The sequence below is a fragment of the Vitis vinifera genome, chromosome 11 (assembly GCF_030704535.1).
Source record: "Vitis vinifera cultivar Pinot Noir 40024 chromosome 11, ASM3070453v1".
Lineage (NCBI taxonomy): Eukaryota > Viridiplantae > Streptophyta > Magnoliopsida > Vitales > Vitaceae > Vitis > Vitis vinifera.
In genome coordinates, this window is record NC_081815.1 from 11705882 (window position 1) to 11721135 (window position 15254).

The 15254-nt window shown below is 32.9% G+C and overlaps 1 protein-coding gene across 2 annotated transcripts; it reads left to right on the top strand.

Moving 5' to 3' along the window:
• The first annotated feature begins 471 nt into the window (after nucleotides 1-471).
• On the top strand, nucleotides 472-8118 carry LOC100263908 (serine/threonine-protein kinase STY13). 2 transcript variants are annotated; one of them, XM_010658391.3, is made up of 3 exons: nucleotides 472-803; nucleotides 2514-3490; nucleotides 7482-8118. In XM_010658391.3, exons 2-3 carry the CDS (start codon nucleotides 2598-2600, stop codon nucleotides 7819-7821), a joined length of 1233 nt encoding a protein of 410 aa, XP_010656693.1. In that variant the 5' UTR covers nucleotides 472-803; nucleotides 2514-2597; the 3' UTR covers nucleotides 7822-8118. The 2 variants fall into 2 exon arrangements, with proteins under 2 accessions (XP_010656693.1, XP_010656692.1); XM_010658390.3 differs by having other exon boundaries at nucleotides 554-784.
• The last annotated feature ends 7136 nt before the right edge of the window (nucleotides 8119-15254 follow it).

Below are 15254 nucleotides of genomic sequence, written 5' to 3' on the forward strand. Positions count from 1 at the left end.
TTAGTTTATTATATATTTATTACTATAATAACTCAGACATAAAAATGGGGATTTTTTTGAAAACACATCATTAAAATTTTATCATGAAAGGACGATATTTTTGGAACAAAATTTAATGTAAAAGGTGATGCCTAAAAGTAGCCTAATTGTACAATTATCCAATTGGTAAGACACTGAATATTATCTTTAAAAAAAATGGAAATATACATAATATTTTTAGGGATATTAAAGAGGTTTATGGATGACAAAATTTAATGCAAAAATGTGAATTTTAAAAATAAATATAATTACAATAAAAAAATGATTTAAAATTGATTATATATCATAATTAACCTAAATAAAAAAGGAAAATATTTTGGAAAGTGATGATTTAGATTAGCAAAGCATTGAATGGTATATGAAAAAAAAACATATATATGAAAAGTAGGATGGTTTTGGATATCAAAGGATACGTTAGGATTACAAAATTGGATGCAAAACTTGAGGAATAAGAGATGGTGAAAAAGGCCATTTCATTTAATGGCACATCTGGCACATCACATGCAAATAGGGTGTAAGCATTTACTCCTTAGTCTTTCCCACTGGGAAGGTTAAAAGAAATGTTAGAAACGAAGACTCAGACTCAGCTCTAGAGAGAGAGTTACTCTGGTCGTCTCCGTCTTCGACAGGCTACGAGTCGAGCATTCCCTCCATCTCTTCACGACTCGATCTCCCTCGTCTCTTCTTTCAATCGTCTCCAACCTCTGCTGCATCAGAATCGCGGAGGCGGGACCTTGCGACCGAGGTAGCTTTCGTCAATTCAGGTTCTAGATCACTAAATTTTCTAGTTTTTAGGGTTTCTTGGGTTGTTCTGAAGGGTAACGAGGAGTCAAGTTTGGATTTTATTTTAAAATTTTTTTTTTCATGTTTTGGTTTTGGGAAATTGGGAGCCTGGCCCTGAATGAGCCAAACAGTCCTAAAATTGAATATCTGAATCGCACAATTTCTTGAGTTGTAGGGTTTCTTTTATGCGTTATTTTGCTTTTTGTTGCTCTATTTGGCTTCTGTGATTTGGTTAGAGAAAATTTGGCGGAAATTTTGCTGGGATTTCGTGGTCTGAGGCTCGCGTAATTTCGGGAATTTTGAGGTTTCTGTCTTTTTCTGGACGTTTTCTGAAGTGTGGTTACAATGATTTTCTATCTTGATTATGTTCAGCGTCTGTTTGGTTGATGAAAGAGTTGGAAAAGAAAAAGAAAAAAAATTATGTGTCTTCAGTCTTTTATTATTTGTGACCTGAAGAGCAAAAAGGTCCACTTCTTGGAGCTTTGATTCGATAAGCTGGTTTAGTCGAGTCAAGCTTTTTTATTTTCCAACCAAAACAACAGACAACTCCAGAGATTTAAGACTCACATTTTATAATTTTCTTTTCCTGTATTCGTTTTTCTCTGAACCAAACAGAGCAATAGGGCTTGCTTGAGTTTCTGGAGCTTTTTATTTTTATTTTTAAAATTTTAAATTTGATTCTGTAATCTTCATCGTCATTGTTTTCAGACTTTTAGGTCCTTTTTTGCATTTGAAGTTTTTTTTTAACATAATTATTTCATTTTTTTTGGTGGTCTCTTTCAGCGCGTGAGAATTTGATTCAGATTTACCTGAAAGTTTTAATCACAGGAACTCCAATTTGACTTTTTGGCCATGATTTCAATTCTTGTGAATAATTTTTTTATTTATTTAATTATTTAGGTGGCTTTGGGATGCACTTTCTATTTTTTGTTTTAAAAACCAGAAAATAGTAGTTGCTCCCTTATAAAATGTAGGAATGTTTACAAAAGTAGTAGGGTTTCATCTTATGTTCTTAAAATTGCTATTAAAATTTTTAAATTTAATGTAGTAGAAATTTTTTATTCATATATTTTAAACAGTTTTTAAATTAATTTTTTTTTTAAAGGTAAGTCTATTATTTGTATGAGAGTTCTTATATTTTATATTAGAGTAATTAATATTTTCTGTTGTTAAAAAAAAAATATCAGGAAGTGTATCCAAATGTCATGTTAATTATTCATTTATTTTTGCTCTGGATGCAGTGAGAAAAGCATATATTTATGCTTTAAGCATGACGCTTAGAAAAGTTGTTTCTGATTGTTAGATCAATTTTACTCTCTGTTTGTTTCTGAGGAAACTGTGCCGAATGTAATTTTGTGTTCCCACTGAATGAGAAAACCCTAATGGAGACAAATAGCTATGCCAGCTCAATTGAGGGAATGTGTTTTGATCCAATAAATCTTATTTTTGAAACTCTAGGTTCTTTCCTTTGCCCACATTTTCTCAGCTGCGAAATAGAGCCTTCTACTTCTGATTTTAAATTTGAGGGAAAAGGTGATATGCACTTGTTCTTTTAATCATTCACTCAACCCATTGGTTACAGGATGATTGAAAGTTTGGGTCTGTTGTTTATTAATGTGTTCAAAGTTTGGAAACTCAATTCAAAAGTTTTGAAATTCAATGCTGAGTTTATGTAATAAATTTTGTTTTAGGGTTTTCATTAAGGGGTTTGAGCTTGAAAATTCTGATGCTGAGGAAATAAAGCTACTTGAAGATCAAATTGCTTAGTTGGAAAAATGTTGGAGGGTCCAAAATTCACTGGAATTATAGGAATGAACAACAATGAATATGATCTTTCTCAAGGGTTCTACCATAAGCTCGGTGAGGGTTCGAATATGTCAATAGAAAGTTATGGGAGCTTGCAGACAAGCAATGGTGGAGGCTCTGTTGCGATGTCTGTAGATAACAGCAGTGTTGGATCAAATGATTCCCACACTCGCATCTTGAATCACCAAGGATTGCGCCGTGTTAACAACAATTACTCTGTTGCTGCGAGTAATAACCGTGGAAGAGTCTCACATGGCTTAAGTGATGATGCTCTGGCCCAGGCTCTGATGGATAGTAGATACCCTACACTGGGACTTGAGAATTTTGAGGAATGGACAATCGATTTGGGAAAGCTTAATATGGGAGAGGCATTTGCACAGGGAGCTTTTGGTAAACTGTACAAAGGTACCTATAATGGTGAGGATGTTGCTATAAAGATTTTGGAGAGGCCTGAAAATGACTTGGAGAAGGCACAGTTGATGGAACAGCAATTTCAGCAGGAAGTTATGATGCTGGCCACATTAAAGCATACAAACATAGTTCGATTTATTGGTGGATGCCGGAAGCCGATGGTATGGTGCATTGTGACAGAGTATGCAAAGGGCGGTTCAGTGCGACAGTTTTTGACAAAGCGGCAGAACCGACAAGTACCTCTGAAATTGGCAATCAAACAAGCCCTGGATGTTGCGAGGGGGATGGCGTATGTGCATGGCCTTGGGCTGATCCACAGGGATCTAAAATCTGACAACTTGCTAATTTTTGCAGACAAGTCCATCAAAATTGCAGACTTTGGGGTTGCTCGAATAGAGGTGCAAACAGAAGGAATGACACCAGAGACAGGGACATACCGCTGGATGGCCCCGTAAGCCTTTTGATTCTTTTCCTGTCTAGATTTGTCTTTAGTTTTTCATTACTCTCTTTTAAAATTCACTGGGATGCTTTGCAATCTCTTGATTTGTGGTGCTTTTAACTAGTAGCATAGGACCTTTTCCTCCCTTCACCTCTATTAATTAACTCTTCAACTACAATTGCAATAGTCACAATAGTTCCATCCCCTTATTTAGCTAAATTTCTGTTAGTTATGCTAGATACTACACTCATGTTAGTCGAAACATATTCACATAGGTTTTTTAGATTTTTGTAAGAAGAGAGAATCTTTCTGGTATAAAGGCCAAGTAGCATTAGGTTGATTATCCTTAATAAATTACCTAGAGGCTGCTAAATAGAATTAGGGAGTGAACCGTAAAATAACATCATCTTTTATCCTTTTCTGTGCATCTTTCTAGTGGAGGTATTTATCTGTAGTGTTCCAGTGATATTATATTATATGCTAAGATATTTTATTTCCTTAGAACCCTTATCCAAAAGCACCTAATGCTAAGGACTTTTTTTTCCCCTTTCTGAATCAAATTGGACACTTTAACTGTCTGTCTACTAGAAATTTAGGACATACCATATCCAAAATTCGTGATTTAGAATTTTAGCTTCTACTCTCTCAAAGGCTTGTAGTTTTGTTAGGTAATATCATGAATTTCCAATAACTGACATAACAGTGTGGCATCTTGTGTATTTTGATTAATTTCATGTAAAATATTTTTATCAGCTCAATTGGTGGACTCTCTGTTATAGCTGGCATTTTAGTGGAATGATAGGTAATTATCTGACTAGGTTTCCCATATATGATCTTTAAGATTTTCAGGTTTTGCCTTCTAATGTCCATGCTTTCTGTGAACTTGGATTGTTTTGAATATTCTTGGATTTGGATTTCTTTCCTCCTCATATGTCCTTCTATCTTTTTATATTTAACAAATGTAAATATATCTGATTTCTAACGTAATTTTTAATTTAATGTCCCTTGGGGGGTTTTATCTTTTAATCATAGTGCAATCATCTAAAATATATGAGCAGTTGATGAAAGAGTGTGGCATGGAAGGATGGTTTCAATAAGTTTTGAGACTGTAATGTAAAAATACTAAGTTTGTCAACTTTCTTTTACTTTTCTTTTTCTAGAGGTGACATATGGATTAGAACTTTTGACTGCCCTTAATATTTAAGATTGATTAGTGCTTAGACATATTTAATTTGATGGATTGCATGTAAAATGAGGGAACTCATTAAAGTTCATGTCTTTTTAACTCTCTGTGCTCAGTTAGATGAGATGATTTCAATGTGTTCATAGATTGGATACTCCAGTGTGGTTGCTGACGTTATGATTAAAGGTCTTATCCAAAATGCCAAATAATTAATGATGTGAATTGTGATGGCACCAATATTCTGCTCAATAATCTAAAACTTCAATTATTTTCCATGTATGTATACTGTATTAGTGCAAAATAGGGTATTCTCTATCATATACTTGATTGCCCATGCTGTTACCTTTTTCCCTCCTTTCGTTCCCTAGCTTCTCGATAGTTAATCAATCCCAAAAACCTTTGAGGTGAATAGTTGGAGATACTTTTTTTCTTAGATATGATTTGATTTGCAGACTAAAGAGTGATTGGGCCGTAGGACCATAGCACTTCTCCAACACTGGATCCCTATCTTAGCACAGTCAAAATTCTTTTTCTGAATGAGGTGCTGCTTTCATGATGGCTTCCTGATTGTGAGAAACCATTTAAGAGTGGTTAATTTCCTTGATTTTCTGGAAGAGTTGGATGGTTATATCTTGTGCAGGGGGGTGGTAGTAGATTGAGTGCTATGGCTACAGCATTCTTGTCTGGACCATCTATTTTAGGTAGTTCCATAGATTTCATGCCACCTCAACGAGTGTCCATTTTGGTTTTCCACTTCTTGTCGTGTACTGCCCTTTTGGAGTTAATACTTCACATGACAATAGCATGACATATTATTTTAGGTTCCTATGAATTAGCTAAAAAAATGATATACTAAGTTGATAAAAATCACAAATCCGAACCTAATCATTCTGAACTCTGACTTGAACTGTTAAAAATGAATTTACTTGAATTGCAGATTGTTTTGGAGGGGAACAGGAAAGGGGGTTCACCATACTCAAAAATGTGCTATATTTGTGGTTCTTAAAATGCTGGGAGTATAATAAGCTACTCCTAGATGCAGGTGTGATTTTGTTTTAATAGTATATGATTAGTGAAACAGTCTCTTTGAAGTGCGGATCTTTGAAATTTGCATCTTTAAAATGCATAATTTTCCAATCTACTTTTCAGAATTTATTATCTAGCAATTATGAAACATAAAAGCATAGTCTGGAACTTAGTGTGTCCAGTATCATGTTAAGCTATTTACTAGCTGTGGCCCTTGGCATCATACTTGCATGGTAAGCTACTTAGTAGCGTGTATGTGTGTATTTGTGTTGTTAATTTTTCTTTTTATTTTTTTTAAACAACTAGATTATTAAAATGTGCATCTTTACAGTGTGGATCTTTAGAATTCGCATCTTTAAAATGCGAAGTAGCAGGTTATCAAACTGAATATCGGGTACCAAATTTGGTTTATTTCATCTTTATCTGTATTTTAGCTTGCGGATAAATATGTAAAGATATCAAATTATGTTGTCTTACTATTAATGAATCAATAAATTTGCTTCATAATCATCAGATAAAATGGGCACACTCCTTAGACTGGCCCCAGATATTGCAACTTGGTTGGGAAAACAGGTCTGACTTGCTAAACTGGAGAGGGTTTTATACTCGATCAAGATGATAGCAAAACAGTTCAAAAAATTTTGAAAAACAAACATTTTCCTCATGGTCAATAGGGATCTTTTCATGTAGAGTTCCTAGTTGTATTTTTTTGCTGCAGAATGTGAATGGATTGGTTTTGCTTGTTTCACCAGGTACTTATCTTTAGGGACAAACAGTGGACATGGTGAGTATTGATTAGATTTTAATGAAATTACTGTTGTAATTCATAGTGAAGTAATAAATATCGTATATGTATTAGGATGACATGGAGGGCTGTGCTGGGTACAAACAATTTACAGTTCCATGTTATGAACAAGGATCATGCCCAACCCAAAGTTGTTGGGATCAAGCCTTTATTGAGTTGCATATATTAAGTTTTTATTGAATATTACTTTTGTTCCTGTGCTAATAAGGGCAGAGGCATAAACCATATTCTCCTAGAAGTTATTTGCCTGAATGTTATGGTTATATTTTTAGAATTTTAATGTGGAAAGGTTTAAGTAGGTATGAGATATAATTTCTTATAGAACAGCCTTTGACATATTGTTGGATGGTAACTTTGTATATATCAGCTTATGTGAAACCGAAGTCATTCAGATCCAAGTCTTTGGGGTTTATGTAATGGTTTCTTGGCGCAATTCGGATCCAGTTGACTGATTTGAGGGTATCTTGCAGCTGAGGATGACGACATTTTTTCATTTATTTTTATTGTAGTTCCTTCTCACAAACTGTCTTCTTTCCTGCTTGTTTTGGATTAGTGGTTTATTGCTGAAGTAACTTCTTTAATTCGATTCACTAGTTATATGCTATGTGTTTTTTGGTACATCCTTTTGTGTAGATGCATGTACTTTTTCCCATTCTTCCTTAGAGAATGACTTGTCCATGCTATTGCTTGAATACAATTTTCTTGATGCCCTATTACAAAATAAATAAATAAATGGGGTTTCTTGATGATGTCATCTGCTTGTTTCAACTTTTGATGAGTATGCCTTCTTTTATTGTCTTCTCATTTTCATGATTTAGTTTACTGAAGAATAGGCATCTTAACAAAATTTCCATATATTGAAGTATTAATGCACATTTTGATCTGCAAATCTCATACTTATTAAGGCCTTAGTACGTGTACTTTGCTACATTTATTGTTATAAATTTTCAACCTGCTTGAGTGCATTTTCATATTTTCTCAACCTGCAGGGAGATGATCCAGCACAGGCCTTACACACAGAAAGTCGACGTGTATAGCTTTGGGATCGTTCTTTGGGAACTCATCACTGGGATGCTTCCATTCCAGAACATGACTGCAGTTCAGGCAGCTTTTGCGGTTGTCAACAAGGGTGTTCGTCCAATCATCCCCAATGACTGCTTACCTGTTCTCAGTGAGATCATGACCCGATGCTGGGATGCCAACCCTGATGTGAGGCCTCCCTTCGCTGAAGTTGTAAGGATGCTTGAGAATGCAGAGACTGAAATTATGACGACTGTCCGCAAGGCCCGCTTCAGATGCTGTATGGCCCAACCAATGACTGCAGAGTGATCCAGAAAAAAAGAAATTGAACACAGAGCACATAAAGAGAGGAAAAAGGGAAATGCAAAGAAACAAAAAGCAGGAAAAAGGTGATTTTATCTTTAGCCTTGTGTATTTATCAGGGTTGATTTTCTTTGGTCAGATAGAAAAAGGAAAAGTTTATGATAAGAATTGCTGGTTTATGGGTTTTATTTTTAATGGACTTCTGTTGCTGAATTTGTATCGTAGAAGAGGAGATTTGATATGTAATTATGAATGCCCTCTATTGTTGTGCTTTGACATGCCCGGTTTAGCAGTTTCCTTTTATCTTTGGTTCCTTTGTTTTTCATTTTTTCCTTCTCAGGAATTATCAGAACTTCTGTTCATCGGATAAAGCCTCCTGTTTTCTTTCCTCCACTGCATTCACAAATGGTTAATAACTGCTCTTGTTGCTTCTGACGTATGGGGTTTGCTTTTCTGTAAAGTTTTTGGCCAAATACTGCACTTAATTTTACATAATTTTATTTTAAACAATGAATAAGCAAAAAGACTCTTCGGTTAAATTGCCGTGTTTAGCGCAGCGGCGTGCTTAAGCGGGACTCTTTATTCTGGTCATTTTTCAACAAGTACCTGTCTCGATAGGATCGAAGTCACTTCACGCGGGGTTTTGAATCTCGAAAGAAGTGGGCCAAACTCTGAATCCCATGGTTTCAGAAAGGCCGACTTGTGCAGGATGTTTGGTTTTTCCAAGAATGTATAAAGAGGTCTCTTTAACAGAAAGTAACTTTAATCATCAAAACTAAATACTCTGGATTCGAAGCATGATGCAAGCACCAGTTCTTTTCTTTATTTGCAGTGTCACTCTTCCTTGATTTCCGCCCTTACTGTTTTACAAAAGTCATCCAAATCTGCTAAGAGAGCCCGTTTCACAATGATTCTAGTAAAAGCCTTCATAATCCATGGGGTCTTTGTCTATAGAGCACTCTTATGGGAAGCAATTTTATGAGAATCATTGAAGTGAAAGTGATTTTAAAAGTGTTTTGATATGCCTCGCATTCCTATAAAATCGTTTTTAATATTAGTAAATTACCAAAAAGACATAAAATTTAATTATAAAAATAAGCTCAATGGCTATTCACAACAACATTTTTACTAATACAATATTTTACATTCCTAAACTATCCTCCCTTATTCCTTCCCCCTCTCTCCTCTCCAACCTCACGTCCCAATTGCACCCCTTTTTTATTTTATTTTTCTTTTTTTTTTCCCAATCCCCCACCCCACATTTTAACGTTCTTTTTCTTTTATTTTTATCTTCCTTTTCATCTCTATCCATCCAATCCCCACCCCACGGAAACTTTGGTTTTTTTTTTTTCATTTATTTTATTTTTTCACACTCAATTGTTTTTCATAATCTTCTTATATTTTAAAACAAAAAAATTATTTAAACAATAAATTATAAAATGATTTTTTCACCAAAAGTGTATTATGTAAAATTATTTTATTATATTCAATTTTTTAATGTGAAATTCATAACTCAATTTTTTTAAATAAAAATTATTATTAAAATTTTAAAATAAACAATATTTAATTGGAATGGTTTTTAAAAAAATATATTTTTATTGTGTTCAATATGATTTTTTTTGTAACCGAAACAAAAATATTGCATATAACTAGAGATTGATTAAGAATATGAGCAATGTAATAATTATTTGTGTTTTTAGGTTATTGGTTTTTTTTTTATAAATATATATATTTCTTTAAAAAAAAATGAAAGTTTTAAATCTTACCTGAAAATTGTCATAAGATGACTGAATTTCGTCATTCATTGTATTTCATATGTGATTTGCAGTCTTAATCAACTAGAATTTAGGTTTAATATGTTGAGAGAAGGTTAGAGAGAGTTCTTTATTAAAATAAAAAGGGTATATGTGGAAAAAAAATATGACAAAAAATTGTTACGTTTAGCAAAAGGGATGTTGCGAATAGCAACCCCCAAAATAAATATTATAGTAAATTAATAATATTTTTTTGGGACAAAAGAATGTATAAACATTTATGGTATAAGGAATATGTAAATATTTATATTTTTAAAAAGTTATAAATAATAATTTTCATGATTATAAGAAGATTTTTAAAAGTATTTGCAAAAATATTTGGATTAATAACCAAACATTAATAATAAGATAATAATTTCTCAAAGAAAAAAATTATTTTATTACATATTAACTTAAAAAATAATAATTTTTTATCATTAATATAAAATTTTGACAAAAAGTTCTAAATTAATATAGAAAGATTGAGTAAAAGATAATTTTTCAAAGTAAAATAAAGTATCCATTATATATTAGTTTAGTATCTTCAAAAAAAAAAAAAAAACTTTATAACTATAAGTAAATAAGAAGAAAAAAAAAATCATAGCAAAAAAAGGAACATTGTCTTCTTACATATTATTGTTATAACAAAAGATCACTAAGAGATAAAAGCATTTATAATTCGATTACATTCTTCTTCTATCTCATGCATGACATAAACCATCTACCTCATTGTGTAAACCCACTCTGTTCCCCTATTCATAAGGTGGAAGTAAATTGTAATGTTTAAATTTCATATCTATTATAGTATTGATCCTTATGAAATTGTGAAGAGTCATTAAAACAACAACAATCTTTACTTATTTTACAAGAGGAAAACTAGGCATTTCTCCTTGCATTCTTCATGTATTCTTCAAAACAACAAATGTTCTCTTAATTGTTCACCTCAAAGATGAATGTTTATGATTAAATATTTCATTCTAACCTTTTGGTAAACTACCCCATAAAAAATCTAAGACAAACAACTTTTAATACAATCTCAAACCATCTAAAATACATATTCACAATATTGAAATCTTTCTTGAGCCATCCTATTGTAAAGTCCATGACCTATTGTAGTGAGAAATATTACTAAAGCCTCTATTAAGGGCACATCCAAACTTTCTTTTAGACCATACCTTTTAATAAGTGTTTCAAATAAATTCATTAACATATGTTTTTCCATTCTGAATTGTTCAAAACACCTAATTTCATGATCATTTAGGACATCCACTGCAAATTTATGTCCTACGTAGGAATAAGCTCTACAATGTTTCTTTTCCTTTGTAGCTAGTAAGTGTTATAGTTGTATCATATCTTGCAAGCACCAATTGATAAAAATCATGTTCATCATTGCTTTTATCTTCAAAATTTTGTTGGTTAGTATCATTATTATTAGAAGACAAATCTACAAAAATAAAATAAGAAATACATTAATAAATAAAAATAAGATGTATTTTCTATTAATATAGTTATATTAAAAAAAAAGAGTAATTTTCGTTGATAAGCACACTCATGAAAGACCATTGAAGTTTAGAATTCTCATAATTTCTAGATCTCTCTCTCTCTTTCTCTCCCTCTCCCTCTCTCTCTATATATAAAAGGAACCTCAGAAAATGTCAAATCACCAAAATGAAATATCAAAAAGAATAATTGAGGAAGTACACATTAAAAAAAATTGTTAAGCTCTACAAAATTTTGTAAGAAGTTTACCATCAAACCTATAATAACATTGACAAGTAATGAGAAATGAACAAAAAAAAAAAAAAAATACAATATTAAGACTTGAATTACCTTATTATTACCCATAATCTCAAAAGTTTCAATGTACTAACTATTTGCATACAAGTATATGATTCTATTTTGCGAATAAAAAAATAAAATAAAATTTGCTCATACACCCCTATTTTCCATCCATATCATATTCAAAAGTGATGGTTCATTGTCCAGCATATAATTTTATATTGCAATTTCCCCATTTTTCATTTCTATTATCAATAACTTGACTTAACAAAATTTTAGATTCAAAAGTATTGACTTGTGAAATTAAATACATTGTAATGCTCGACAAACAATCACAAGTTTTATAGAAAGAAACAATTAAAAAGACCAAGTAAGGGCACAATGGCTTCCCTACTCACACACCAGGCAAACCAACATCTTCACTCCCCCCCAATAGTAGGTAATAGACATATGTTTCAACATCATAACAAAAAAAAAAAAAAAAAACTATTGAAATATCTAGATTACTCCATTCCAAGCCTTAGATTGTGTGGTGCATACTACTACGATCCTTTGTGTTAGCCCAAGGGTTCTCCTAATCATGTTTTGATGATAACAAACCATGGTTAAGTTACTAATTGTTTGAATTATAAAGAATTTTGGGTATTAATTTGAAAATTCATCAAAGGACCTAATGGATGCAAGATCAAGACTTTTGGAAGACCTTTAATCATAGGAAACAAATGTAAGATGAATGCATGGGTGCACTTAGGTTTTATATATCATTTCATGCATCTTTGAAAAACTCGATTTATTATTTAAAGTTATAGTTTCATCAAAACCCGAGTTTTATCAAATAAACCTTAGGCAAATCACTTCAAAATTGGCATATTAATTTACCTAAAGGTCCTGTCTAAGTGTTAGAAGAGAAAATAACAGAAAAAGATAGGTTTTCGGGCAAAAAATGGTGAACCGGTTGAGGCACTGGCTCAACTGGCTAGGGGTACCGGTTGACCAGTTCGCTTTTTCTAGTTAAGGTCCGGTCGAGGAGTGTAGAAAGCCCTTTCTCTTTTCCAGTAGCCTTTCCTTCCTGGTCGAGGTATTTGCCTTCCCGGCTGACCTTCGGTGGATGTTCGATCGAGGATAATGGTCACCTGCCAAACATTAAATATTCTAATGGCTAGTGAACCAGTCGACCTCCAGCTCAACCGGTTGAGGCTGCTTTTTGGTTTTCTTGGCTCCCGAGGTTAGAAACCTATAAATAGAGAGCTTTACTTCCTTTATGAGCAAGAAAACACCTACATTTATTTGTCTACCCACTTGTTCTTGCCTTAAAAGCTCTCATTCTTTTCTTGGTGCATTAAATCTCCATTTGCATATCCTTTAGTGCACCTTTGTGATTCATCCTAGCCTTAAGTTGTATTTGAGCTATTGTTGAGCTAGGTTGAGAGATTTATTCTTGTTAATTGAGTGTTAAAGCCTTCAAGTGAGTTGAAACTTGAAAAGATTGTGTAAAAGCCCACTGGAGTCAGAATCCAAGTGTAAAGGTGATTAAAAGCTTGGTTGAAGCTTCAAGTTAGTGGAACCCTCACTCAATTAAGAGCTTGAGGAGAGTGGATATAGGCAAGGAAGTGCCGAACCACTATAAAATTTGAGTTTGATTTCTCTAACTCTATCTCTTTATATTTGCTTCTCTTGTGCTTAAATTTGTTGTGTTTAAAAAGATTTTCTTTAAAAACCCAATTCACCCATCTCTTGGGTGTTTTTCTCATTTAAGATTAGCCTTTATTTTCTCACTTTGCATATAGATCTAAGAGCATTAAAAACATGCTTTTGATATGAATATTCCCAAATCAATTGCAATGAACATGATGGTGCATATCTTGGAAACCTCACAATCTTCTGCATAATGGATTTCTCTTAGATCTTGGCACATGAAAATGGTAAAATCCTCTTTATATGGATGAAGGTATGAAGGTTAGAGCTTTCTCTCTTTAGAAGATAGAATGATTGAATAGTTAAGAGTGTCGAACACTAAGCCCCTAATGGGGTTTGCTTAAGTGACTTGGGCCCATCTTGGGCTTGTGTCATAATCTAGCCCGCTAGGTCCTAATTAATTAATTAACTCTATTGAACTTTAGTTAATTTATTACCATAATTTAGAAAGACCATTTATTAGCTCTTTTGTAATCTTACATATTTACTAAAATGCTCTTATGAACACATATGAATAATGAACCTAAGTATCCTTTAAAAAAATTACTATCATTAAGGAATATGAACTCGAGCATGGACCATTGGAACTTATAAGAAAATACTAACTCCCTCATAATCCAATTCTATAGTTGGTTTATCATCCCACTACAGAGAGTCAATTGCATACCAGTATCCTATGATATTAAATTAAGATAGAAAGGTTAGGTTCGTGACCTACTAACGACTACATGTAAACTTCCCATGAACTAACGTCCACAATCTAATAAGATGAATGTTATTAATATCTTAAGATTACCTCCATAATCCTCAGGTTTCAATCCTCCTATTGTTTGATCAATTGAGATACTTTAGCTCTTCAAGAGCATATATTAAATTCCACTTAAGGAATCAGTATGACCATAGTTTTCATGATCTCATGTCTTTAGGATCTCTTAAGGGGACACGTAGTCTTAAGCCCATAAGATATCATAGTGTCTATCTTAAGAATGCTTCTTGTCACTTGCCTTAATCAATAGTGACTCAATCCATATGGAATAGATTGTAAGGAATCCTGGACTCCCATTCCCTATCCTTGGAACAATTAGGGTGCATGAAGATCTTCCTAAGTTTCTCATGATCCTAGCACAATGGAAAACATGGTATCAAAAACTAACCTAGATCTAGAGATTATTGATTTACCATAAATCTATATGTTCCCAAATTAAATCCTATAGGTGAATAGATGTGTTAGAAACATGGTCGTCGTCGTAAATCTCACAAACCCAATGATTTTCCACCTTGATGTCTTTTTTCTTGAATCCTAGCACTAGAGGGTTGGAATCCTATCCAAAGTTGGTGGCTAAAGCTCTATTTTTCTTTAGAGTGAATAAAATGCATGACTAAAACCCTAACCCTAACCCTTAAACATGGGTATTTATAAGCTTTTAGTAGACTTAAGTGACTTAAGTACATGCTAGGCTTAGGTCACTTAACCTAGGCCACTTGGGTCCTAATTGATTAACTAGCCCATTTGGACTCTAATTAACCAATTAGCCTAATCCAAAGAGACCATTCATAATCTCTTATGCAATATTGTATATTTACTAAAATGTCCTTATGTACACATGTGAATAAAGAACTCAACTAACCCTAATAAACGGTGTTATCAAGGAATACAAAATTGAGCAAGGATTACTAGGACCTATGGATAAATACTAACTCCTTTATAATTCAATTTTGAAGTTAACTCAACATCCCAATATAAAGATGTTGGGATAGAGCCCTAAAAATCATGACATAATGTAACATATTAAGATTCATAAATAAATTTATATATTTATGATTCTAATTCCCTTGTATTATCTCATTTGCATTAATTGGTTGTCCAAGTATTCACACCCATATCACTTGCATTATACATGACTTTGATGCGTTAGGAATATAAAAGATCCAAGTCACAGGTTCTTTGCAAGATGATAAATGGTTCATATTTGGTTCATAGATTTGGGCAATCTAGTAAAGATTGTAGTGTACTAACAACATTAGACAAGACCTACGATGAATCATGACATTGGCTATTAGATAGTCATGATTTACTAAGATACTATGTTGCATGGACTTTCAACCTTGAGAGGATATTAAGTCTGTGCAAAAATGAAATAAAATTATAAACCTTCCATTTTGTCCTCTTAG